The sequence below is a fragment of the Embiotoca jacksoni genome, unplaced genomic scaffold (assembly GCF_022577435.1).
Source record: "Embiotoca jacksoni isolate LCO1_2020_lvr unplaced genomic scaffold, fEmbJac1.0.p SCAF_12, whole genome shotgun sequence".
Taxonomy (NCBI): Eukaryota; Metazoa; Chordata; class Actinopteri; family Embiotocidae; genus Embiotoca; species Embiotoca jacksoni.
The window spans coordinates 11,455,302-11,483,212 of NW_027185252.1; the positions used below are offsets into that span (position 1 = coordinate 11,455,302).

At 39.7% G+C, this 27,911-nt stretch overlaps 1 protein-coding gene across 3 annotated transcripts; it reads left to right on the forward strand.

Moving 5' to 3' along the window:
* Positions 1-1,406: 1,406 nt before the first annotated feature.
* On the forward strand, positions 1,407-27,911 carry mlip (muscular LMNA-interacting protein). Of its 3 annotated transcripts, none has more exons than XM_069144819.1 (12): positions 1,407-1,573; positions 7,181-7,306; positions 12,575-12,712; positions 13,497-15,098; positions 15,793-15,864; positions 16,304-16,378; positions 16,461-16,544; positions 16,683-16,718; positions 18,366-18,413; positions 19,924-19,986; positions 20,120-20,245; positions 26,613-27,911. In XM_069144819.1, exons 1-12 carry the CDS (start codon positions 1,544-1,546, stop codon positions 26,832-26,834), a joined length of 2,622 nt encoding a protein of 873 aa, XP_069000920.1. In that variant the 5' UTR covers positions 1,407-1,543; the 3' UTR covers positions 26,835-27,911. The 3 variants fall into 3 exon arrangements, with proteins under 3 accessions (XP_069000920.1, XP_069000923.1, XP_069000922.1); XM_069144822.1 differs by having other exon boundaries at positions 18,369-18,413; XM_069144821.1 differs by having other exon boundaries at positions 13,500-15,098.

Sequence of the window (27,911 nt, forward strand, 5' to 3'; positions counted from 1 at the left end):
TGCTGGTGTTCACTAATGGGCTGCCAACAGACTAAATTCAGTGACTCAGTATCAGAGAATTGCCTCAAAGATAAAAGCACAAAGTAAATGTCACATGTCTACATGTGACATTCTGTCTTTCTCACATAATCTGAATGTTAATCAGGAGAAACAGAATCACATGAAAAGTCGTAGCTTAAGGCTATAATTTAAGACTTGCTCCTGTCAAACCTATTTAAAATTCAATGCTTGAAAGCATTTTCTTATTTACATTTCAGTCACTTGTCAGATTATTTTTTTTATTATCTTAAACCGCCTTGGATGAATAAAAAATCGTCCTCCCGATGGCATCGAACGCCAGCAGTAAAATACAGGCGGCGGTGTTAGAGTGGCTTTGTCTTTTTGTAATTTTCTCTGACAGACAGGAGGAGAGACAGCACGGAGGAAACAGACAAGAACAGCTGTGACAGGAATGAAGAATGTAGTGAATGTAGAGGATGAGAAGCCACTACAGAGGTCTGCTTTCACTCACTGATAAGGGAAACAGGGAAGTGGATGTAGTGGTGCACAAGCAAAAAAATTAATTTGTTTCAAGCAGCTGGATAACTCATTATTATTATTATTATTATTATTATTATTATTATTATTATTATTGGCATCGTGCCGAGATGTCTGCTGTTGGCGGGGGTTTCGATTAGCCGGAGGCTAAATGTAAATCTGATATTATTCATACAGATTTGTTTGATCTTGTTTTTTTTCTTTTAAAATACATTATCTCTGTTTGATCAAATCTTAAATTGTTAAAGTCTGAATTATACAATGTTGTCCTCAGTTCAGTGCACTTTGCAACATTCAGCGGTCACATGTCAAGTTCAGACAACAGTGCCTTTATTCAGTTTTCTACTATAAACACTTCACTGCACAATGTGGAAAAAAGAGCTTTCATTAATGTTTAATACAGTATAATAATTATATCATATAATAATAATAAACAGGAAAAAGGGGACAGGAAAATTAGGCAAATCCTTGACAATAAATGTATAATTTTCCATGTTCCACCGTTCAAACAGTATCAATGCAATCACGTCCACAACTGTCTGTTTTTGTGATCTGGTTTCAGACAGTCAAGAAATTCTTCCTATTTTCTACATGCTGTGTGTTATAGAGCGGCCGCAGATAATAGGACTCATGCTGGTCAGGAATAAACAACTCTGGAAAAGTCAAAAAGTGTGTGTGTATTTGACAAACAACCTAAAGTTGTAAAATGGCACAATTAAGTCGGTTTCCCCGCAGTGTGTGTTGCTTGTATCTCCCTGTGTGGACATTATTCCCGGTGGCCAGCAGGCAGGCTTCTGTCTGCAAGCTATTTGCGGCTATTATGTGTCTATAAAAGGAAATCCGCAGGGCGATATACACACCAACAGTAATACACTTTGAACTTCACGAGAGGGGCTGAAAAGCGGGCATCTTGCTTTCCCTTTCTGCTTTGATCAACATTTCGAGTCTTGTTTATGAAGCCCGGACACAAGTGACACTTCTGGATGGAGAAGAATCCACAACAGAAATGGACAATTCGAATAAGAGTGTGGGAAAGGTAAGAGGCTCTTGGAAATAGATACTTTTCTGTTAAAAAGACGTCCACCCACTTCTCGCTTATGTGCCGCAAGTTTGAAATAATTTCACTGACCTGCTCTCTGCTGACCTCTATAACTGCCATGGAGCTTAATGTTGGATGCTGAATATTTTCGATTAATATTTTACTACAAAGCTAAATCCTGCCAAAAAAAAGAAAATAATTAGTTTTGACGCATCAACACTGGTCTATCTACCCAGCCCCCCTGTTGTGCCCTCCAGCCGCTGTCACCTTCCAGGCTTACACACATAAACACAGACAGTTTGTACTCGGACGCGGATACTTGATACTAACCTGCTATTTCCCGTCACACTAGCCTGAATAACAGTTGCCAAAACGGCTTTCAGATAGATTTAAATGCTAAAAATCATTATTATAAAACTCTTACATTATGACGATGAAAGTCACTGCATCAATTTAGTAGTAATATTTTATGAAAATCACATATATACTTCACCTAAACAACTTTCTTTTTTGACTTATCACTGCATTTATTCTTTATGTGGTTTTGTCTTTGAATATGCTGCGATAGAAAATTACAGGAATGGATTGACTTCTGGGCTTCTCTTGTTATTTTTATCCTCGTGTATGAAACTTGTAATCATAATATTTGTTTCTAATCTTGAGAGAGATCCTGGTGTGCTCTATGGCAGCTGGCAGTGGGCTATATTTGCACGCCCTATCTCCTCTAGCGGGAGGGGCTGTGTTTGTCTGTAATTAAACTCTTTACTTAGTGACATGCCCAACTGTTTATGCTTGAATTGTGGCACGACATGAACTGCTCTGATATAGATTTTAACATCTGTGGAACACAGCGGTCTCAGGCTTACAGCAGTAATTGTGATAATGAACTGAGCACTGGGAATAACAGGCTCAGATAACGCTGTTATGTCATGTTAAATGTGCGGAAATTATAGAGAAAAGAAGCTAAAGTTGGAGAATAATGGGGATATCACAACTTTTATCCTTTACATTCATCTAAGTAATATGTTGTATAATAGCTTTAAGTTTCCATTTGTCACTTTCTGGTAGGTCACTGTTTATGAGAGTCTCGTTAAAGACCCCCACACATGGTGGTCTCCTTCAGCAAATGATTTAGTGCTGCTTGTAATAGGTCTTTGGGACAGGTCCGACATGCCAAAAGGAATAACTGAGTGATGGCACGCACAACACTGAGGCGACATGTAGCACAGTGAGCCAGTGGTGGGTGGAAATGTGATCTATTAGGACGGCATGACCTCTGTAACACTTGACGCAATTAAACATTCAAGAGGGCTCCAGTGGGCGGGAAGGAAACGCGCGCTTTAACCTATCGCAGTGAAAATCTACTCCGCTATGAGTACAGAGGACGAGCAAACAAGCAGGTTTGCGTAATATCATAAACACATAAACAAGTTCATAAGATGGCAGGCGATTATTTTTACATCTGATTACAGATACAACTGGTATCTTCGAGATGAATATCTTGGCCCCTAAAAGTCTCACAGACCAGGAAGTAGGTCTCGAGTCACAAAAAAACATGACTGTCAACGATTGAAGGAAAGTGGTTGAAGAAGCCCTCAAAAAGTATAATATGTGAAATGTAGTCAAAAGTACTCGTACAGGCTTGAATGTCCCGTGTCAGTGTTAAAGCATACAATTTTACCAGACCTTCTTGATGATGAATAAACATCTAAACAAACATCCAGCTGGTAAATGTGGCACAAATGCGAACTATTCTACATACTGCTGAGTATTTAAATCTCGGCTGATCTCTCATAATATATAAACTCATCATGAATGATGAATAAATAACTTTACAGTGGAGGAAAAATTACAATAATAGACTCAGAAATATATGAATATATAAGTAACACTCCAGCAGTGTTTAAGGAGCACATTACATCTAGCTCATTGGGTCTATTGCACATCTGACTCTATCTGGAATATATAATGTATATAAAGTGTTGTTGATGTTAAAGGCTTTTCTTTGCCACGAGTGTTGAGTGCCCACTGAATTCATTTGAAAGGCCCGTCATACGCTATCGTATATATGTCAGTTACAGGAATCCTGGCTATTAAACTACACAGGATGAGAAGTATTTAAATCTGGATTCATAGAATTTAAATGCATCAGTTACATAAGTGTTACTTTCTCTTGTTTTAGTCCCATAGCTGCTGCATGCATTAAATCTCAACAGGTAGTTTAGATATCTTGAAAATGCAGACAGTAATTGTGCACTGCTGAATATTTAATGGATGAAACCCTGGTTTTAAACTATTCATGAATTCTTTATGAGTGAGGTGTTTTCATTAGCCGAGCAAGACCAAACGTCTAACAAAGAAGCTGTTTTTAAGCTTCCAGCAGACATGATTCTCTTTAAACATTTAATAGTCTAAAATAGCGCTCAGAATTGGCCCACTCCTACGGTATTTAAAATAATGAATGAATCATTTCAAAGAAAGATAATAATAGGCATATAATCAGACCCAACAGCTTTGTAGAAATGGACACTGGCGGAAATTACTTTCAAAAGCTTACTCATTCGAGAAAAAAAAAAAAATTATTACATGAGGCCACATGGACCACTACAGGTAAAACTATTTGATCGATTTTTTTCCCTCTAATGAACGATTGTATTTGGGCAAAAAAGTAAAAGTAATGTCACTCTGGCTTATAAGTAAGCTCTTGTGTTATCCTTTAGGCAGTGTGTAACAGCGGCCAGCTAAGTGCCAACAAACAGTTGGACTCTACAGCTCTGACACTCAGTCATCATCATGGGAGCCTGGCACTGTTATCATTGTTGAATCTTCAATCATTTACATAATGTTTAAACAAATTACTAATATGGAAAGTATGGAAGTAAAGTTCAGCACACATCTGGAATGACCACAAAATGACACATGGGGTCGCATACTACACTCAACAAAAACAAAACACAACACTTTTGGTTTTGCTCCCATTTTTGGCGATGGCGGAGGATCAATGAGAAGATATTGATCCTCGGGATCTTGTCATTATATCTCTGTGCATTCAAACTGTCATGAATAAAATGTACCTATGTGTTGGTTGTCCATAGCTTATGCCTATAACCCCACCACCATAATGGGACATTATGGACACAAAAACGAAGGGAAACCAATGCCTTTCCTACACAAAGAAGAGCACAATTGTTTATCACCTAGTTAAGAAAGGATCTCCTGTGGTATCAAATCAGAAACTTGTGCATTCCTTCTTGGACCATTTTATGTTACCTTGAAAGAGAAAACAACACTATCATCCCATGCAAATGTGTGCGTCTTGAAAGCAAATGTTGGAGTGTAATTGTACAAATTATTTAACTTTTGTTTTCAATCTGCTTTTCATATTTAACTTGCTCCATGTTATTATAAGAAATGGGGCTGTTCAACTTGTCTGTAGAGAAACCGTGAGGTGGACGGTGAAACAGAACCTAATACATCAACTAAATCACAGCGTCGATATCGACGAGTAGAGGTGTGGTCCATTTTTAATAGAGCATCAAGTATTTGCAAAAGAAACCTCCACTGATCAGTGGAAGAAATTTTAGTGCCCTTACTCTCCAGTTAGCATTTTGCAGAAGACCCGACCGACCACACTGTAGAGAAGAAGCGTGATTAGTAAGCAGCGGAAGTACTTTTGATGAGTGGGTGTTTTGATTTCTGCAGGAGGAATAAATAGAAATAACATTTTCTCATAACCAGACTATGGATTACAACTGGATCTGAATTTCAAAGGAAACTGTGTCGCCACCTTAACAAACTGAAGCTCTTGTATTGCACATATTTATGGACCACATATAGAGCGACTCAACACACTTCTCCAGAGAATATTAAACTGCAATCTATTTCCAATTTAATATAAGGTTTGTTGGTGGAACCATACAAGCTGCTGCACCTGAATTTGAATCTTCACATTTGATCCTTCGAGATAAAATCTCAGAGAGGAGTTTTTGTCTATCATATACAAGGACAAAGCTTTTTAACACCACAATTCGCAGCTCAACCACTTTACATTTTCAGCACAGGTGTGATTCGACCCATTAACACGTGGCCAATGTTGTGATGTGCACGTAGCTAGACGGAGTCAGGAAAAAGGCGAGAGCCTGATGAACTGCGTGACCTCTGCAGACAATACAGAGGTTGTCCCTGTCCCTGTCCCTGTCCATGCTCGTTCCATCGGCCATTTCATGATTGCAAGACAAAGTTAGACGTAAGCCCTTTTTCAGTTTTACAGGGGCAGCAGACACCTGTCTGGCATTGAAAGTACTAATCTTGAATGAAATGTTTCAAAGAAGCTGAAAAAAAGGACTGTTTTAGTAATCGAGGTAAAAAGACGTCCGAGGTGCTAACAGCCTGACCTCCGAAGAATGAATTTAAAACATTATGTTTCCTTCAATGTTTCCTGTCTACGTCACACGCCAGAAAAGTTTTTCATGTAAAGTACATTCAGAAACTGCGGCAGGTAAAACAACCATAAGCAGCCACAGAACAAGATGCTGTTCTATTGAGGCGTAAGTTGTGATCCTGTATTCATTGCAGTAACCATTCACAAACAGTGAGATAGAGAAAATAACAGTCCATTTACAATTATACATTAAATCGGTGGATTCGCTTTCTTTCTCTGAAGAAAGAACATCAGTACATGCAGCCTTTGTTCATTTCATATGAAGACATGTATCTTAGCTTAGCATGAACACAGGAAAACAACTAGCCCGGCTCTGATAGGACGGTTGGGAGGGTTATCCTGGACTTACTTAACTACTTAAATGCCAAACATACCGGGCACTCGACTTGTCGTAACCATGAGCTGATTGTTTTTTTGTTTTTTTTTAAGGCAGCATCTAACAAGATGTTTGAATATTCTACACCATCTTCCTCCCATGTTGGACTGAGGGCAGACAAGACACTACAGTGACTCACTATTGGGTGGTATTAACAGATGGGACGGGCGAGCATGCTAACAACAATAGATATCTTTGCAACATAAGATGTTTTTGACAGAATGTAAAAAAAAAATAAAAAATCTTATGTTCAAATTCTGTTTGTAACTTTATTTTTGAATGTTTTAAACTAAACTGCTTAAATCCAGCCCTGTTAACGGAGGGCTCTTTGGCAAGTTTCACTAACATAAGCATGTATCACCAAAACTAATAAATAGTACAGCACAAATAAAAAATGTGAGGGGCGTGTGCAGATCAGACCATGACCTGATGTAATTGCAACTCATCACTCCTCATTGAGTCTGGGTGTGTCGAGGCTTTGAGTTGCAGAGTGCTTAATTGCCTAATCTGTGTGTGATGATGGATCATTAGTGGATTTATGCAACCCTGCGAGGCAGAAAGAAATATGGGAGCAATTCAGCTGTATTCAACTGAGAAATTGTTTTGAGATTGACTGAAACTTGAGGAGGCTCTATACAATTTCTTGAACCTTTTTAATATAGAAGTCCCATTTGCTTGACTCAGCATTTCTGTAAACTTTTAAGTGTCTGTGCCTAGCGGTAAAATAAAGTATAATCAAAAGCTTTTAACTTATGAACAATTTGTTCCTCTCCTTTCTGTTTTATAGGTTCCAGTAGTCGAGCCATCTGAGTCTTCTAGTTTCACGTTTGTACCGGTGGTGCAGAAATTACCAATTAAAAGCGTTATTACTGAGAGGAACGGATCTGGAGCTCTGGCAGGAAAACCAGATAAGGTACAGCAACAGCACACACCCGCAAGATGGCAAGGTGATATTTTCAGCATCTGGCCGTCATGATCTATTGCCGATTGTTGCTTTCATTACAAGACATATAATAGAAAGAATGTGTTAATACATTTCAATTTCCCAGTAGCAAATTAAATACATGTGTTTTTCAGTCTTTGCTTGCACTGGATAAACTAACTTTTTCATGCTTTACATAAATTATTAAGGATCAACAGCACTGAAGCTGAGCCCACTCATCCTTTCTGACTTGTCATTAATCAAAACTTCCATCAGTTTATCCCCCCAAAAAATTCTAAATCATTTTGTTTTTGAACCTGCAGGCTGGAGTTACAAAATCTTAAGAGCTTAAATACACCAAGATTGTCCCTGTTTAAGAATGATGACAGCACATAAACATTCCCCTCGGATATTTGATGTGACACAGTTGTCTTTCTGTGTTCGTGTCAAAATGACATTTATGGTTTTATCGAACTTATTACCCTTGACTTACGATACGTTATTGGCTGTAGTAATTATTGCAGGAGCAACAAGGACAAGGAACAACAATGAACTATACAAGCAGGACTTTCACCCGGGAGACTACTGTTTGTGTCCTGTTTGAAAACACGAGGCAGTGTTCACTTATTTTAAGTAACATCTGCCAAGTAACTTGTGTGAAGTGACGTAACATATCACTGTTACCCATCATGATGTTTGCCTTGGCTTAGCCAAGCTGTTGTCATGCCTACATCTAAACAAACTGTGACTGTGTCATGTTTATTATTGTTACTGTGTTAATGGTGCGGTACACTGGCTCTGTCCATAGATCATATGAAACCTGCCAGTAGGTGTAATAAGCCCCTCGTCACATATATTTGGGATGATAACTGCCTTTTCATCATTCTGATGAAAGTTAAACCAGATGGGAATTTCCTCTCACATTTCCACACTTTTTTTTTTTGGTACCATTTCAAAGAATATCAACTGATATGGTTTGCTGACATCCAATTATTTTATCTATTCCGGGAGCCAGACTCACACAACACACATAAATACATCATTCTGACTGGTCTAACTGTAAAGAACAACCTGCAGGTACAATTGCTGTCAGTCAGCCACACCAGAATAAATGATTCTGCTGTAAATCAGATTCTAAAGCCTCAGCAAATATTGAAAGAGAGAGAATATTGATTCACAATATTTGTTTTTTTCACAGATGCTTTTTCATTTTTTACTCTGTTTACTCCGACCAACCAAATCTGGGTGCTGATGTCGACCCACTGTGGCGTACATTGCTGAAGGGGTTAATGTGCTATTGGATGTTCATCCAGTACCAACATCACAGCAGCACCACAGCCCTGCAGTCAGATTACTGGCTGCTGACATAAGCACTTCAAAGAGACTTCTCTCTCGGGGGTGGATGGCACCATTACTTTCTCAACTTCCCCCGCTGCTATTACCTAAATGAGCGGCAGCCCATCATGTTATTAGAGAGCTCCAGCGCTGTGCAGCAGCATGTTATCTTTTCATACATGCACAATATTGAATTGAATATTTGACTGTCTCACTGTGTGACCACGGATTCATCTGGACTCCATTTCTACGCCATTCATTTTTTTGTTGTTGTTTTTGTCTATTATATTGCTTTTGTGAAATTCGTTTTTTTTTTTTGGTCCGTCTGTCCTGGTAAGATTTATTGGCACCATTGAATTGTAAGTACAGAATTTAGGACAGTAGACAAATATGGATTTTTTTTTTTCAAAGAAGCTCCTAATTCTAAAAAAACGTGGATGCTTCACACTCATCTATAACCCGACACAAAATGTCTCTGCAGTCCCTACTGTTTTAAAGTGGACCCCCAAAATTAGTATCTCCAATTTAGTATCCAACCAAATGTAAATTATGGTAATAATCTCTCCTTCTGTTCCTGAGTTATGACACTGAATACTGACCAGAAATGTGCTTTGCAGAACTGACAAAAATGTCCTCACCTGATCACTTTGTCCTATTAGAAATTTACATGCAATTTTGCCCAAATTAGCGAATGAATTATTGAGCTATGTTTACAAATGTGTTTTGTGAAGTTATAGTGACCTTTGACCTCTAGGTCTAATCATTTCATCTTTGAGTCCAAGTGCATGTTTGTGCCAAATGTGAAGATGTTTCCTCAAATTGCGTACTTCACACAGCTTCAGCCTTCTCAGGTCACCACAGTGTGGAACTCGTGTAGGTCGGCGGTGCCTCCCTTTTCCTTTATGTGGTCATGATTGAGACCTTAGAGGGTTAAAGTGTCGAGCGGTGTGAGTGCACCATCCAGGTGCTCATAGCGCACCGCATGTGTCCAAACTTAACAGTGTGAACGCACTTGTGCGCTCAAAAGTGTTAGTTCATAAGTACACTATTTGATTCACAGCAATATAGACACTGCACGTGAAAGTTTGTGGCAAATTTAAAGGAGTTCCTTCGAGGCAATTCTGAGATATAGTTTTCACAAAAATAGGACAGATGTGAGGACACGGTGACCTTTCACCCCCCCGACATCTAACCAGTACATCTTTGAGTTCGAGTCAACGTTTATGCCAAATCTGTAGAATTTCCTTCGAGGTGTTCCTGAGGTTAACGCAATCAATCGCTGAGGCGTAATGGATGCAGAGAAGAAAACTTTGCCTTTGAAATGTATGTGGTATAAATAATGAAGGAGGCAGGCCAGAGACTTGCTGGCACAATCTGTGCTAGCAGCTGTGGTGGTGCTTAACTGACTGGTACATTTGTACCTCAGTGACATTTACAAGGCACCCTTGAAATGAATCTCTTTGTGAATAATGTGGTTCTATATCCGTCGTCATTGTTGGTCCCAATCCCCGTGCTTCTTTAGAATAATGAGACACAAGTGCATGCCTCCTTCATGCATGCAGACTTCCTATACTTGACAATGATTGGTTTGTAGATGAGCTGCGTCTGACATCGGCGTGTTGTCGATTTGAGCGGTAGCCTTTTCCATTTGAGTTGCAAAACCTTTTCCCGATGGCACTGGATTATTATTGTGGCATTCCTACTTTGTCACTTCGACTCCCCGAGTGCTACTGTGACTCATTCTTACTTCTTTTTTCTTACTTACTTCTTTCTGGGTTTTTATTCTTCTTCTTCTATTGTTTAATAACAATCAGCTGGTTCAACTTCTTGCATCTGGTTTGAAAGTCTGAACCATCCAAAAAGGGTTTTTGCACTGTAAACCAAATAAACCATTATTCAGTCTGATCTGGACCGAAACCACCTCATTTGGTTTGACCAAATTTTGGTTCTTTAACGCCTCCTTTTTTGGTTCAGACCAAACTGAAAAATCGCAATGTGGACGAAACAAAGTAGGTGTAAAAGCCCCTAACTCTCATCTATGTGTATAGATAAAATACTCAAACATCTTTTTTTTTTTTTAAATCTTCAATCTAAGCCTTACGCAACTCCCGAAATCCTTTTCTATGTATGAAAATGTATTCAGTGTCATGAGATGTGAGAACTCTCTATTGGTTTGTGTGGGTTGATGTTCACCTAACGGCATTCAGAGTCCAACCAGCTGCTCACCCATTAAAAGGTACCTGTCAGCATCACAAACACCCCGACACTGCACGGGGTCTGTGATTGTGAGTCTTTCCTCAGGTTTTTGGGGACAACGCCATAACCTCCTCCGATAAACTCACGCAGAGCAGAGTCAAGGTTCATTTTTTTCTAGTTTCTCATGCAGCTTCTTAATCTGCCCACACTCCCATGTTGTCAGGTAGGATCTTGTAAAATGTTTGGAAAGAGAGCAAAAAATGGGTTTGACAGTAAACCAAAATACAGTCAACAGCGGTTTTTTCTCTTAAACCGAGTGACAGACTAGTAATGGTCCTTGGAGCGAGACAGCTTCTACATTCAAATGGCAGAAAATAAAAGATACCCATGAGACATTCAACAGCTCAATAATCCATCAAATTGATTTAGAGCACGGTACAATACTCTCTTTTCAGAAGAAAGATTTGTCCCTGAGCAGTATATTAAATTGGTTAGTGAAGCCTCAGGTGGTTTTTATATATTTGCATTCTGAGTGACCGACATTGATTTGAATATTTGGTTCTACAACGTAATAATTACATTCCCTGCCTGCTCTGTTACTTTTCTCTTCCTACTTGGCCTGTTGTGCATCTGCCAGAAGTCTCACTCAGTTAATCATAATGTAAAAGCAACCAGAATAAAACAACTATGCATTCATATCAATTTGACAGGAAATTGCCTTGGGGCAGAAGAATACTAAATGTTTAATTTGGGAGCGCATTTTTTACGACCAAGTCATTATGTTTATCATAAAACTAAAAACTCAAGACACGTCTATATAAGAATGCACGCAGTGACTTGCTGTGCCTTTCATTCAAGTTCTAAAAATAACTACTTAGGTCAGAGAAAAGTATTTAATTGATTCAGAAAATTGAAGCTTTTCATTATATGATGGTGTCAGAGGCATTTTTAGAATCACAATTACCATGAAGGTGGGGGGTTCATATCAGTAATGATGTATGTCATGAGCAGCTGCTCGTTTTAGCTCCACACCTTTGTCACGAATTTGTATTCCTTTAAACTGAGTTCATGGAGTTACAATAACCTATATCAATCGATAGGGCCCTAAAGTAATATCGCAATATTTCAGGGTATTTCCGTGACAACAATATTCTTGAAGATATAACAAAATACAGAAAAATGGCAAGAAACACTGTTACAGTTTTACATGTCAGCATTAATGCAACAGTTTGCCTTCAAATATTCAGTAAAAACTACGACAGCACTGTGATTTGTTGTACATCTGATTGTTTGTAACCAAACCACTTTCACACTGCTCGCATCCAACGGTAAACAAAGTGAGTGAAAGCAAATTAAAGCTAAATTATGTTCATCTTACAAAATCCACATCACTCCACATACTGCTAATGTCATTACATTCATAAGGTAAATATGAAGCTAAAGACTTACTATTAAAAAAAAAACACTACGCCTGTCATTTCAAATACTTGAGGATTAAAAGTTGTGTGTACACAGACCCGGCGTCAGTTGTTGACTTCTGCACATGAGAACTGCACCACTCCAATGTCAGCAGGACGTGTGCGTGTGAATTATATGTGTCGCATGTGGTGCAGTTGAAACCAAGCACACCTCTGAGCTCAGAGAGGCTCGCGGCAGTTCCCCTCCGGGTTTTCTCGGGTTTCACTCGCTCAGTTCCTGCTAAACATTTGCTTCATTTTCTCCCGTCAGAACAAAGCTGTGGCCCACGAGGAGACAAGCAGGGAGACCACGTCAGAGGGGAAGATTTTAAAAGCAGAGATAGTCTTTATCAAGGACTCTGTGGAGGGAGGAGCGCGAGACATAATCCAACTGGAGACAGATCCTCAAGTAAGTACGGCTTGAGCTCTCAATGTCACGGCAAGAAAGAACAGAAAGCTTAAATTGACATATTACGAAAAGTGTGTGTGTGTGTGTGTGTGTGTGTGTGTGTGTGTGTGTGTGACGTTGGATAGATAAGCATGTATGCAGAAGGTTTACTTTATAACATAAACTTGACATTTGAAAAAAAATCACTGTCATGGGATTAATGTAAAAATAACATGACTGTCCAAAGTGTAAATTTATGGCCTTTCAAATCTGACAGTGTAATTGGAATCTAATAATGAGTAAAAGTGTACATAGTTTAACACATTTCATGGGGTCCCCTTTATAATGATTTTCCCAAATAGTGGCTTCATCAAATTTCTTTCCCAATTCTGACGCAACTAACAGGATTTGTTACAAACTGGATTTGCTCACTCTGGCTTTAACTTTTTAAAAACACACCTATTTTTTTTTAGGCCTCTGCTCAAAAATTGCATACCCATAATAAAAAGAGTATATCTCAAGGTATATTTGAATAACGTTGGTGTAATAATAAAGGGAACACTTGTGAGATTTGTTCAGATGTGTAAATGTCAGTACAGTATATATGTCCATATTTTAATGATAGTTTTGCTAAGTCTTCTCCTTGGCCCCCAACTGGCCTCCGGGGCTTAAAAGGTTAAAGAATTTGAAGTGAAAGTAAATTTTCAGTAATTGCTGCCTAAGGTTTGAATTTTTAGTTTTAAAGTCCCAGTAAAAAAAAAAAAGAAAAAGAAAAAAGAAATGAAAAACTTTTTTTCTTTTTCAGAAGAAGCCTTCATCAGATCAATCGAGCCGCTCTCAAACCAGAGCTTTTACTTCAGTCAGCGCTCGGCCTGAAAATACACTCGACCACGTCGCCGCCGGGACGGCCGCCATGGAAACTGCTGTTGATAAACACAGGGGCATTTCCCAGCAGCGGTGTCACGATATGGCTGGACATGCTGAGGTTAGCTTGGGTTACTTTACAAATAGAGCGATTGTGTCAGAGGACAGGACGAGCCACATGGACTCCGCGGACCTGTTTCCCACCCCGGCTTCGTCCCGAGAGTCCATCCTCTCCGAGGGCTCGGACAGAGACAGGAGTTGGTCCGCCGTGCAGCTTTCCTCTGTAGCCTCTCCTTCCTCTTTCAGCCGCTCCGTCTCCCCCTGCTCGTCTGTCCGCTCTGGCGTCTTCTCCCCCGCTGTCGTGCAGATCAAGAGGCACTTTCTTGCTCCTGGTTCTAGTCTGGTTAACATCCCTCCAACCTGTTCCTCGTCCTGCGAGAGCCTGTCCTCCTCTGTCTGCCCCCCGACGCCCCCTCCCCGGCACCGGCCCCCTCTCACCCGACTGTCCCTCCTCACTGCCATCCTGAGGAAAGGCCGTCTCCCTGTCCTGTCCCCTGCACTGCAGAGGCCTTACACCCCCTGCTGGCCCGTTACGCCTGTGACCCTGTCCTTCTGCAACGCATGCTCGGCAGCCTCCAGCGTGGCCTCCATTCCCCTGGAGTTTTCCTCACGCTTCTCCTCATCAGTGTCCATAGATAGCCAAAGCCACGTTCACAGGGAACCCAGTAGGTGCATCACTGCTCCTCCAACAGTGCAGCCGAGTGAGCTCAATAGAACATACCTTCAAACTCAGGTGAACAAGTGCTCAGGCAGTGCACCTCGATGGGAGCAGTTCATTTCACCTCCGCCGGTGAAGAGCAACACGCAACCCCGAGTGCCACTGCCTCTGTTTTCCTCAAACTTTCAATCTGTTTCTCCGCCGAAGCACGAAGAAACTCCCAAACAACTGCCACGCACACACATCTCCACAAAGTCCCCTGAGCTGAAGCCAAGCCACACCGACATGCTCCTCAAGGGCCACGCAGATAATACCCTTAAAAAACCCATCTCTCCGTCTCCCACGCTTATTAATGAGCGAGAGACCTCTGCGTCCCAGAAATGGAGCCGGCCTCCAGATTCGTCTCTCTCGAAGCTTCACACGCTCTCTCAGCGGCTGAGATCTCGGCCCGCCTGCCCTCCACATCTTCGGCACTCTCCCTCACGCGTCACAATTTCCCCCGCTCGCCCCGACACCGCATCACCTCGCCCTCCTTCGCAGAGCGCCAGCGACAGGTGCGAGTCACACATGAGCTACCCTGATTCCGGGAGTGTCACACCGTCGCAGGCGTTTCACGAAGCACGCTGCCTGTCTCCTTCCCGCCACACCCCCGTTGTTCTTTCCGGATGGCCGTCGCCCACGAGCTCCCCGACGCCTACCCTCTCGCCTGCTCTGCATATCAGAGACCTCACGCCGTCCCCTTGTCTGTCCTGGCGCTCCACGCCCTCCCCGCGGCCGGGGAGTGGAATATCAGACTGCAGTGACAGGGAAGGTAAAAAAAGAAAGGTAGCTGCCGCGCCTGACATGTGCATGACCTCTTTAAACTGAGGATATTATTTATGATGTTCTCTCCTGACTGTTCTCCCCTGCTGCGTGGTTAAAAGCAGATTCCCCCTCAACTTGATACGAGGATATCAAGCGACGAACTGTTTTTAGAGTCCTGTTTGTTTTTAATCGCACCACTCGCGGACGCTGTTCCAGATTGATGCCACACAGAGATTTCCGATGTGCATCTGATGATTGACACGTCTGAAATGTCAAAAGCGAAAGGGAATCCATCGTCTAAAAATGTATGTCTGCCTTTTCGAAATCTATTAAAAAGCTGAACTTGAATAACACTGCACAAAATTCGGAGCATTAGCCATCAGGGTTGAATTTATTTAGAGCAAGCCGGGGAACCTGCTCGATGTGGATGTTGGTCACAATTAATCCAGTTTTCTTGCCTGTCAGAGTGAAAGTGACATTTACAAATGAGCCGTCTGTGCAGCAAAGTGATGTCCAGTGTTCTTACTGCCGGGCGGCTCGAGGGTGGCTGACTTGTTTTGCATGATTAGCGGCGCGCAGTAGACTGCGAGAAAGCACAGCAAAAGAGATGCATTTCCAGGAGACGGTCTACAAAGTTTGGTAAGATGCAGAAATTGTAATTGCAAATTCATTTATAACCATGTGTCTGCTCTTCTCTCTCCTCCAAAAACCACAGACACACAAGATTAAGTTAAGCTATAAGTCGCTGGCAGCAATCCCCACAAACACCCTTCTGTTGGATCAACAAGTGAGTTCACTCTAAGTCCAATAACACATCTTATCCTGTTAAAAATCCAGCTCTGCAGTATGCAATGACAAAGGCAAAGATTTTCCTAATCTCTTCCCTAATCGGGCTTTCTATAGATCGTATTTGAAATTACAAATACGAGTTTGGCAAAAAAAAAAAAAAGACAGAAGATGTATTTCATGAGGATTTACAGGCAGCTGAAAGAGTTTTCAAAACCTTATTGAAAGTCAAATGAGGGTGAAATTGATATGAAAGCGTGGCATACTGCTGTGTTTTTCACACTGCAGCGTGATGCACGTAGAGCTGCTGATGAGCGAGTCCTGTCTGGGAAGAATACCGAGTGGGTGAATGGGAATTATCTGGCAGAGACGAATGGTGTGTGTTATCACTCAACGAAAGCTGCCGCATCGAGATAGATTTCCTCTCTTTGCACTCACAGGCGATAGATGAGCAGGTAGAGCGGGAGCAGAGTGACGCGCTGGACATAGGGCTGACATTGGACACCCATGCTGAGGTACAACGACTCACTTCACTGCTGCTTTTTTTTTTATCTGCACACTTCGCATGCCAGCATTCCTTCTTTAATCCTTTTACAGATGTGCTCACCTGCTCAGTTCCGGCAACAGTCGGAGGAACTTTACGCCGTTATTGATGAGATATTGGCAAACTCCAGTCCAGAAGTGAGTTTTGATGTTTATATAAGTTTCTATATAAAATCAAACATGTACAAATACCGATTTATAATATTGGACTGATTGAATGTTTTTTTTTTTTTTTTTTTTTTATCCTTCAATTGCGATACACCCTCATCATCGCAGCCCTCCAGGTCATCGGTCACCAATGTTGGTCTGAAGGTAACGTGGGTTTCTTGAACAGCATTGAGCTCGCGCGGCAAACTCGTGGGCATTTGAATTTTTCTGTAAAATAGCTTGAAGAAATACACCTATTTCTAGAGAGTTAGGTGAGACACCGCTCCCTTGTGTGTGCAGTAAATATGAAACTGGAGCGGGAAGCAATTTGCTTAGCCAACAAAACAACAATGTGTGGTTGGGGTTTATTCGCTGGTCTCCTTCTTTACATTGAATGTAAACGATGAAATTATAACATGTACAGACAGCCAAGAAAAAGTTCAGTGTATTACCTCACAAAACCGCAGCTCGTCTTTTTGACACTTGCGTGCACAGAGCCGGGCGAAGCGAAAACCTTTGTGAGCAAGTATTCAATGTTTTGTTGTTTTACCAACATCAGCGCCTGAGTTACACGTATTTTTGACCACTGGTTTGGGCGCATCAGCGATTTCGCCGACAAACAGTTCGGGATCTAAAGATATGAAATATGAACTCGTAAGCTCAAAAGCAAAGCTAACTGGCTGTTAACTAGATCTAAGAGTGGTTTCAATCTTCTCATCTAACTTGTGATTTTTTTTAACTTAAATTTAGATCAGCAGTTGTCTGTGGGTACGTAGCAATAAACCTAAATGTATCAACGGCACTGCGAAGAGAGTCTCCTGGTGATCACGTCTTTATAACATTTTCACAAAAATGTAAAAAAGGGGGAAAATCAAAAAGTCTGTTCACACTAGAAATGTTGCACTCTAACCGAAGTAAAGAGAAAGTTTCCTCCTCTCGTGCTACTTCAGAGTAGAATTGAGTTGCTTCAGTAAAATAATGAAATGAACAAAGATGTTAACTGTTTGTCCAAGGACAGTTTTGGAGCTGGATTATTGTTTATCACAGCAACAAGTTGAAACAAGCATGAATCTGGAAGCTCTGTCATCTTTATTATAGTCCGAACAGCTCTCACTGAAAGCATGCAGACAATTATGGATGTCACCTTCAGCTAAAATAAAAAATAATTTGTAAATATGTGACATTGTGAATCATTAAAGTGAGACAAAAGAGAAAACAGTACATGAAAAACTTTCCGTAGCTTTCGGCCCACAGAAACAAGTCCTCTTCTGTTTTACAGAAACACAGACTAGAAGAAGGATAAAAGTGAATTCTGACCATTTCATCATCAGCATGAAAAATGAAAAGACATCTGTTCATTATTTATCAAAGGAGAAAGCGTGGAGTAGTTTCCAATGAAAACAATCAGTGTGCAGTAAATGTTGATGCTTGTACAAGTTGAAGAGTAAAGTAATAAAAATGTGTCATTTTTAAACCACTGGAAAGGAAAAAAGATTGGTAAATTTTCTGTACAAGAAAAAAAAAAAACTCCAGGAAAAAAATAGAAGGATGCTGTTCATTATTTTGCTTATTGACATAAAGCACTGGTTACCCATCTAGAAATTGGCTCAATTTTACTTTAGGTTCACAACTCACTATCTCCAAGGTTCAGATGCATTCAGCATGAGCAAAGTCAAAGGACCTCTTTTCAGTCATAGTTGTGAAAGTGGCCGACACATTTTTGATTCTATTTCAGTTTCTCCATTTTCCCACCAGATGATATTTGTGTGTTGTTTTGTTTCATTTATGTTTTTCTCTCTTTTTCACTTTCAGCAGAACAACTCGGCACTTTCAAAATCTTTGGGACGGGAAACCAAATATGTGAGTAAGAGTCGGGTAGTTTTGCCTGCTGAATTAAAGACAGGTATTTTTACCTCATGATTTTATCCCCAGACAAAAAAAGTGACAACCGACTGCTGTCAGGATTTGATCATATTAACTTCATATTAAATTCACACAATTTTAGTCTCTGATTCACAGGTCTGAGATTCTTTGACAAGTTAACATTTTGGCATCTGAAAAAATACTTTTCATTCGGAATTTCAAAACTTTATGTTGACTACATGAATATAAATAAAGGCTACTGAAAACACCAAATGTAAAAATATTAAAGGAATAGTTCAACATTTCGGGATTCATGCCAAATATTGCAGACGCGAGGATCTCAGTTTTGTTGTCTTTGGCAGCACCTGTGGTGACATGCAGTAATTACAGCTGATGATTTTAGACTTAACTTCCCAGAGATTCAAACAGTGTGACATCAGTCAGTTGGCAGTTGAAGAGCGAGTTTTTTTTTGCTTCAGATCCGCCTTCCTTCTCTGACCCAACAAGCACCGTTCAGGGAAGGAAAACACATCACGAACCCGTTCTGTACGTAATACTGCAGATCAAAGCGCTTTCATTTGTGGGCCGCGGGCTCAATCACCATTGTCTTCTCTGATTTAACAATAGAAAGCGACTTAACAAGACATTTAGTTCAATGAAAATCTTCAAAATTGTAACTTTGATATGAGTGTTTTTTTTTTATGCGAGTGAGATGAGAACATCAACTCTAGCGTGGGTAGCCGTGCTTTAGCCTGATGTAACGCGACGCAGCTATTCCCTGTGTGATAAACAGTTCTAACCACGCACCAATGACGATTGCATCTTACTGGGCGTTGGACCTCGGGTTAACTTTTAAACTGTTGGAGCAGCCTTTAACCAATCAGCATTGACCACCATGTTGCGCGCTGAAACCCACCGTCATCACTGTTGCAACTTCTTCAACGTCATTGCACTTAGCCACCCTCACTGGTCACTAACTGGGTTTAACCCCTTCAGTGGCTGAGGAAACCTCAACGCAACCAGGGCGTCCAGACGATAAACACAGCGAAGACTCGGGCTGTGAGCAATAGTCTTATCATAAGGAATGGAAACGGGGAAAACAGATGGCTTGGCTATTATTGTGACTTTCACTTTTTGTCACGAGAAGGTTATAACAGTCACAATTAGTCTTGCTGCATTAGTTTTTTGTTGTGACCAGGGTGGATAAGTTCATTGAATTTTGGGACATCAGAACAGATGGCAGATGTTTATGCACATCTGGCATCATAAAACACTCAATAGCTAATTACTATTTCCACTCATGCCAGCTTCCTTTATGATAAATATCATAGAAAGTATTGAAAATATTTTGCAGAAGAATCTCAGTCTTTTCAACCTCTTTCTTGCCGTGACATAAACCCCCGCCGTACTTGAAACGTTTTTTTTTTTTTTTTCCATCAGCATTTCAGATTTGTGAGACGCACTAATAGTGATGTTGATGCTTTTTGCTTCCACCTTGTTTATTCAGGCATCTTTATCCAGCTTGCACCCAGCTGCTGGTGTGGACAGAAAACTCATGAATTCTAAAGAGGTACAGATTCACTTATTGATTGAGCTTACTCTCTTGCAGCAACTGTGTTATGCACTGATAACGTAAAAATGTCTTGGAGAGCGACTTGTGAAAATGTACCCTCTGCTGTCAAACCCCGACTCTTCCCGTCCAGACGAAACCTGGCGTCATTCGCCCGATGACGGCCATTCCAAGACTGACAGTGGCGGATGAAGAGAAATTTCATCCCAACCCTTTCACACAGTTTGTCATCAAGCCGACCCTAACTGACAACCAAAAGGTAGGATGGGGGCATCTGTTCCTAGTTTTCGTTCTATTTTAAGCGATACCAAAATATAAAAGTCTGTCTGTCACTCACAGTCCCCTCTCAGGGGGTTAAACTATGGCTGTTAAAAGAGAAGTGTCTCATGAATTTTATGACAGTTACAAGGAACTCACATCGCAGAAAAAAAAAATCCCAAATGGCAAAAGAAACATCAAAAATTATAATCTACTTTCCAATTTATTATCGTAATAAAATAAGGCAAATAAGGCAAAATATTATTTTCATATTTACAACACGGCATATGCACTTTTAGATATATTATACTGTTAAAATTTTAAAATAACATAATTACAAAAAAGAAAGAGTTTCCAAAAGTTTGAGGGGAAAAAAAAGAGTTAAGTAAAAACATAACAACATCACGAGGCATTTGTTTTCATGTCACCGTACACTTCCAGTTCCATTCACTGATGGAGGCCTTAAGATCGGCCAAAAATCTTCAGTTCAAAGTATAAACGAGTTGTGAGTCAGACTGACTAGCCATCACAGTCAGTCTGACTAATGCATGACCTATTTAGAGTCACCAAAAATAATAATAACTAACACAGACACTATACTATGTATAAATAGATTGAGTGAGTAAACGATTGCTATTATTGGAGCATGAGACGTTTTCTCCCGGTGTTGATATTATTGGAAAAGATGTCGGGGTGTTTTCTCACTATCATCTATCTTCGAATTTTCTGAAATGACAGTGTATGTATGCACTGAAGAAAACTAGCTGATCGTTTTTTGCAGCCCGTGCCGTTTTATACCGATCATATCCATATCTTCATTGATTAGTCAGACTGGCTGTGAATGGCGACGCTGACAGCAACTCTCTAAAACCAGGTGTCACACAATGAATTTGACCTATTTATCATGCCATGCAGCTTCTTTTCATACATGTTGACAGAAGCCATTGGTATTGCAAGTGTTACTGACTCACTAAGGCCCTGTTTCAACCTGGCATTAATTGATCCATCCTGATCCTGCCTGGATCACGAGTGGCCATCTTGAAGCCGTCTGTTCACATCTGGCGCCTCGAGTTTGGGACATTTCGTAACTTCCCTGCTCTATATGCAAATGAACACGTAGGCTACATCACAAAAACATACGGGTAAATAAGCACAGGAACATGACATTAACTATTATCAAATCCATTAAGAATATTATTGATCATTAATACATTTTTGCAGTTATCAATAAATTCTGTTTTTTAATCAGTGCTTGAATTCACACTTTCACTGTTCACCTCTAAAAGTGTAAATGCCTCTCGGATAACGGTATTTAAAGGGGAACATGCCTTTTGAGACCAAAATTGCAGTTTGGTTATTGGTCCCTGATACTAATGTGATGTCTCATGAATATTCATCAATTTTGATCATTTTAGGAACATTAATCTCTGATCAATATAAATCAAATGCCAGTAACCACATCTGTGCCAACTAGAGAACAACACATATTTTCACTGAACGCTATTGAAGTAAAAATGATCCACAAGGTCAAACTTCTTGTGTAAAACAGCAAAAATATTCAGAACCTAATCCATACACGACTCATTAAATAACGAGGTCAACATGATGACGAACATTTCCAGGGAACTGATGAGATGCACGCGCTTAACAATGGCAGTAAATGCATGCTTTCAGCAGTCCTCTGTAGCAGAGGGGCTTTTAAGAAGTCAATCTTCTTGACATGTTGATTCTATAAAAACGCATGTTTTCCGTGCCATTTACGTCGAGAACGACAGGAAAGAGCAACATTTCTGATGCAGAACACACTGGGAGCTCATTTCCTGGCTGTATTGGTGGCATATTGACGTTGTAAAGTCGAACATAATAATGCAGACTGTCTGGAAACAAAGGGAGCTGGAACATTTATATTCAGCGCGCGATGCAATCTGCTCCTCTCCATAGCTCAGTCTGAGGTGTGAGGCTTATACAGATCTTTGATTCATTTAATTAAGCAGTGGGTTACCATTAATTACTGTGGAGTTTGCATGTTCTCTGTTCCCTGTGCCTGCTTGGGCTCTCTCGGGGTATTCTGGCTTCCTCCGAACATCCAAATAAACATACATGTCAGGTGAATTGGTGATTCTACAAATTGCCCTTAGGTGTGAAGGGTCTTTGTTTCCGTCTGTTTTGTTGCAGACAAGCTTTTTAAAAAAATATTTTATGGGATTTGGTATAGTGATCGTTTAAAGGAAATGTTTCTCTTTTTGTTAATACCGCTGTCCTGCCCGTACATTGTCATTGTGAAGCTACAGCCAGAAGACTGCTACCTTAAGCTTAGCATAGACACTTGAAACAGAGGCAAACACCTAGCCTGGAATTATCTGCCTTTTTAAAAAAATTTTTTTTTTATTTCCAATCACCACCTCTCAAGTTCAGCAAATATCTTGTTAGTAGTTAGTCATCTGTAAAAAACAACAACCTGAAATGTAAAATTGACTCCAGGAAACCACTACTAGAAGTCAACAAAGAAATTAAGCAGTTACAGTGAAAACAATGCAAGGTGGCCAGACAGAGCTGTTTAAGCCAAATGGACACCGGGGTAGACCAAGAACACAATGGAGAAATGATATACCGCATCTGGCCGGGGAATGAATTGGTATTGCTCGGGAGGAGCTGTAAAACATTGCTGGGGAGAATGACGGCTGGGCTAACTTGCTCAGCCTGCTGCCAACGTGACCCGACCACCGTTGAGAGAATGAAACTGAATGTAAAAAAAAAAAAATAGTTTGAACCTTGTTCATTATGGTCTCATTAAATGTTGAGGTAACACGATGATTGCCAGGCAAGAAAAGGCATTTACAGAAACAGCTGATGAGATGCAAACACTTAACAGTGCCTGTGAAAACATGCGTTTAGCAGGACCGTTAAACTGACTGAGGATGAAAGAGTGAAATTCCAGTTCTTCTCCGGCTACTGAGAAACATACATAAGGAAATGCAAATGCTGCTAAATCGACCAATCACAGCACTCTGCATCGTCACAATGTGGACATTTCTGGGAAGGTGCCAATCAACGTACAGTGTCGATTCTACACAGAAATGAACCAGCTTTAAGAGGTCGATGTTTTTGTTCTTTGTTTCAATGTGGAACATAATGAACCATGGTGAGGTGTAACATTTATATTCATAGCATGATGCAATGTGCATCTCACTTACGGCTCAGCAGGCTGTACATTGGTTATCCAAATCTTTGATTAATTGCACTAAGCAGTTGGTAATCCCTAATTAGCATGAGCTCATGTTAATTTGATTTATGTACATGCTGCTGCTGCTTCTTATTCTTACAAACAGCCACACGCAGAAGAGTGAGACTAAAGGGAACTTAATAATCCTCTTACAGACACGCATGTTTAAGGTTTGTAGGTTTTGATATTATAATCATAAAAAAGGAATTGCTCCTCATTTTGACTGATAGTACTGACATGTATTTACAGCGATTGTGAAGCTATAGCCACAAGATGGTTATCTTATCTTATCTATATAGACTGGAAACAGGGAAACGGCAAGCACAGAAATATCTGTCTTTTCCTAAACTGGCCAGCCACCACCTGGGGATGTTTTTTTTTTTTTTTTTGCAAGAGCAAATGAAACCACTGACCAGTCACATGCTGCAACTTTCTGCATGCATTTTAAAGCAAAATCCCAGGTTTCAAATAAGATCCCCCAAGCATGTCATGCATGGTGCAGCCATATACTAGTTTTTGATCAAGTCTTTTTGAAGTTTGTGAATCCCAATTTGACACCACACATTAATTGCAGGCATTTTCGTAGCCACCTTTTCAGCTCTCGAACACAAGTTAATCCGTCTACTGTATCCAGAATCAATATACTGTAGACATAGTGATCTATTAAATTGAGTTGATCCTGGACACCACGTTCTTATTTCATTGAGGAATTTTTAAAGGCACTAAATAGTATTTACATTTACACACTCAGAATTAAGACACTCAAATAAAATGTTAAACGGTAAATATAGTGAACTATATAGTAAACAAGGTGTGATTTTGAACCAGTCTAAATAGTGACTAACAAATATTGTCATTCTGGCAATGATCATGAAGTAATATTCACTTTTAAGTCTCCAAATGTATTTCATCAAAGCAGTTGAAATGTTTTTTTTTTTTTTTTACTTTCTCAGCGGTAAAATGAAATTATATTGAACTTTTGCTTCACAGCTGGGTGTCTTCTAGTTTTGGGTCAAATTTATATTTTGCCCAGGATGAAAATAACACAGAATACTTTAGTATGGAATAATATGGTGATTGTGACCACAAATTCTTAAATAAGGAACAGGATGGAAATAAATGGTTGTTTACACATCTGATCTTCCATTTGTAAATGGCTGCTCCTGCTTTCTTTACCAACTTCAGGGGTTTGAACAAAGCTGAAGGTTTTGATCAAAACTTAAAGTTTGTTTTTCAAAATTGAACTCAGCCTGACGTGAAATTAATTTCTCTATTTGCTTCAAGGCATTCAACCATCAGACTAGTTCAGAATATAGTTGTTCATGGAGGACTTTTTTCATGTCTGAAATTTTGAAATAAATTATGCAGTACATATTAAAAAAAAAAACCTTCTTTGGCAGCAATTTCTTTGACTTTCATACCTTGAAAATCCATCTGGCATTCATGCATACAAAGATTATTTTTGGAGTCCACAAAAATGACAAGATTTCAAGAAGAGTATTAACATTTACATCCTTAAATTTGTCGTGGTTATGCATGCAAGACATGCTTTCATTTATTGGGGCACCACTTAAGGGCAAAATACAAAACAATGACTCTGTATTGCATCAAATACTCAACTTCTAGAACACATTACAACACAAGTCTGAATTACAATCAAATTTTTATACCCTAGTCAAAGCTCATATTAACCTCATCACGAATGGCAGAAAATGTGTTTTATCATACTGCAAGATACTCTCCCTCCAGACAAGATGCACAGCGAGTGAAATCAGGGACAGAATTCATGGTCAGTTTTTCACTGAATAAGTCTAAGTCTAAGTCAGCAAGTCTTTGAGTCTCATGAGTGTTAACATGACATGAATGGTATCTTTGAAACACGCAAGTTCTCAACTGTGACAGTTCCGACAGTATAACAGATGAAATAAATGGCAAAGTTAGATATCTTTTTTTTAGGTTTAGATGATTTACGTTAATACTCTCGCGACAGCGCAAAAAATATTCAGGAGTGAATCTTTCAGGAAAATTTAATTTTTGATGCCTCACCAGGAGATAAGAAAACAAACATTGATTTCACATCTGGTCCTTCAACAGAAAAATGAAATATTCTCGGAAGTATTTGTTCCCACTTAGTGAAAGCAGCAGGTGGTAGCTGTACTATGGAGAGGAAGTACATCTTCAAACAGCTCCAGATTTGCTCAACTATAAACAGACTTAAGCTAAGGCAGGCACTTCACTGTGACTACATAAGTAGTAGAGTATTCACTGGGCCTAACGTTTGATCCCTCCTAGTTCCAATATACAAAATAACAGCTTGTTATACATTTCATTTTTTCACGTGTAAAATATACAAGATACAACATGCATATTTAAAAACTTTGGCGTTGTAAGGCAACTTTGATACTACTGCTGTGCGTATCTTGAACCAGGCTCTGTACTGAATGAAATTCTTATTGATTTGCATCCAGACCAGCTTCTAACTATAAAAGAGTATTTCCAAAACATGTTGCAGCTGACATTTAAAGCAGGGAATCAATAGTAAAGAGCTCTGTCGGCAGAAACATCTCAACAGCAATATTTTGCACAATACTGTTCAATATGACAATTCTCAGCAAATGTCACACTAGCTTAAAGCATCCAAAAAAGCTCCAAAGGCATCCCATAGAGACTTTTGTTTAAACAATGACTTATACCTATTTTTGTCAGAAAAATAGTTGAACATTTTACATAAGAGAAAATTTAAATAATAAATTCCTATCAACACTCCAGTATGTCATAATGCAATGTCCAAACACTTTCAAATGTTTCATAAGTGTTCAAAGTGTTCATACATGTAAAAGGCTCAGCAGCTCATCTCAGTGTCATGTAACTTTTTTTTTCTCAGGACAAATGTGACAAACACACAGCAGCTTGACTGCAGTCAAGAGACATTATAGTCAATTACAATTAAACACAATGAATATTCATTTCAGCACAAAGTCCGAGTGAAATTTCAAGCAATTTCACGGTCGGCTGAAATTGCAAAGTCTAAAAAGTCCCCGAAATGACGCAGTCCTCAACTGTTGCCATATATATTTCTCATTTTGTCATTTTTTTACTGTAAAAGCACTCACTTGGAAACCATTGTGCTTTTTGTCCGTTTCAGGTGGAAGACATGAGTCATGAAAAGGCAAAGATAGATTTGAACCCAGGTTCAAAAGGTAACACGTTAAGAGACGACAACAAGTCTGAAAGAAGAAGTCCATTCTCACTTTGTGACCTGCAGATTACAGAGCCTGAAGAGCAGATCAGACACCTCGGGAAAGATGCGACAACATCGTTCAGTCCCACTGAGAGGCGCATGGAAGCTTTTGAAACTCATATTTAAAGCATCAAATGTAGTTTTTTTCAGTATTCAAACTTATTATAGCTGAAAGAGAAATGACAAGTTGAATGCACCTTAACTGAAATAGTAAATGAGTGCATCTCCATATGGTTGTTTAAGGTAGTTGACAACAAGGAGTTTAAAACTGCATGTAATGCACGGCTAATTCCCGACCTCTAGTCTGTCCATCTTTCCGTTGGTGCAGCTTGCAGTTAAAATTGTTGGCGGATTAACCACTCAAAAGTCTTTGTAACTTTTGAAACGGTAGATCCTTAACTTCAGGCCGAGGTTAGAAAAAAACTAGCCAACTGTTCCCAGATGTTGATGAATATAAAAGGTCTGACCATGTTACAGAGGGAATAAATTCAACTTGTTGCATCCTGATGGTCCTCGGGACAATTTTGAAACTATTAGAAGAGCCTTTACCCAATCAGCTTTGACCACCATATGCACCAAAGGTCCACCACTGCTACTACATTTAGAAAAAAACACAGTTAACTTCATTATGATTGCACCTAGTCACCCCCACTGGCTGTTGATTGGTCCACCCTTCAGAGTGGCTGAGTAAGCAATAATGTGAACAGGGCTTCCAGACTATAATCCCAGCAAAGAACATTTAAGGTGTGAGCAATATTCTGGTGTTCTGGCCTTCTCATATTTTCTGCTCTAGCTAATTACGCCAATAGTAGCCTTGTCTTTTAATGTTTTCTTCCGACTTGTGTTGAAATTCAGTCACCTTAAAAGAGTTACTTAATATGCATTTGATGGCAACATATGTGATGAGTAAGTTTAATTAAAAGATTTAGGACTGTATTATGGTGCATAATGCAGTCCTAAATCTTTGAAGTCATGCTGTTCCTGGATTGGTACATGGTCTCTTGTAAAAAAGAATTTTGAACGAGAAAGAGAAATGTTAAAATTACATGGCCTCTTATGTGTCTTACAAATATTCAAAATGGTTATTGTAATACATTAAATTCATGCAAATTATGTAACTCACTGTGAAGGAAATGCTATTCTACTATTATTAAATCATTTGAGAAAATACTGTAACATGTAATAAAAGCCTTCCCTGCCTTC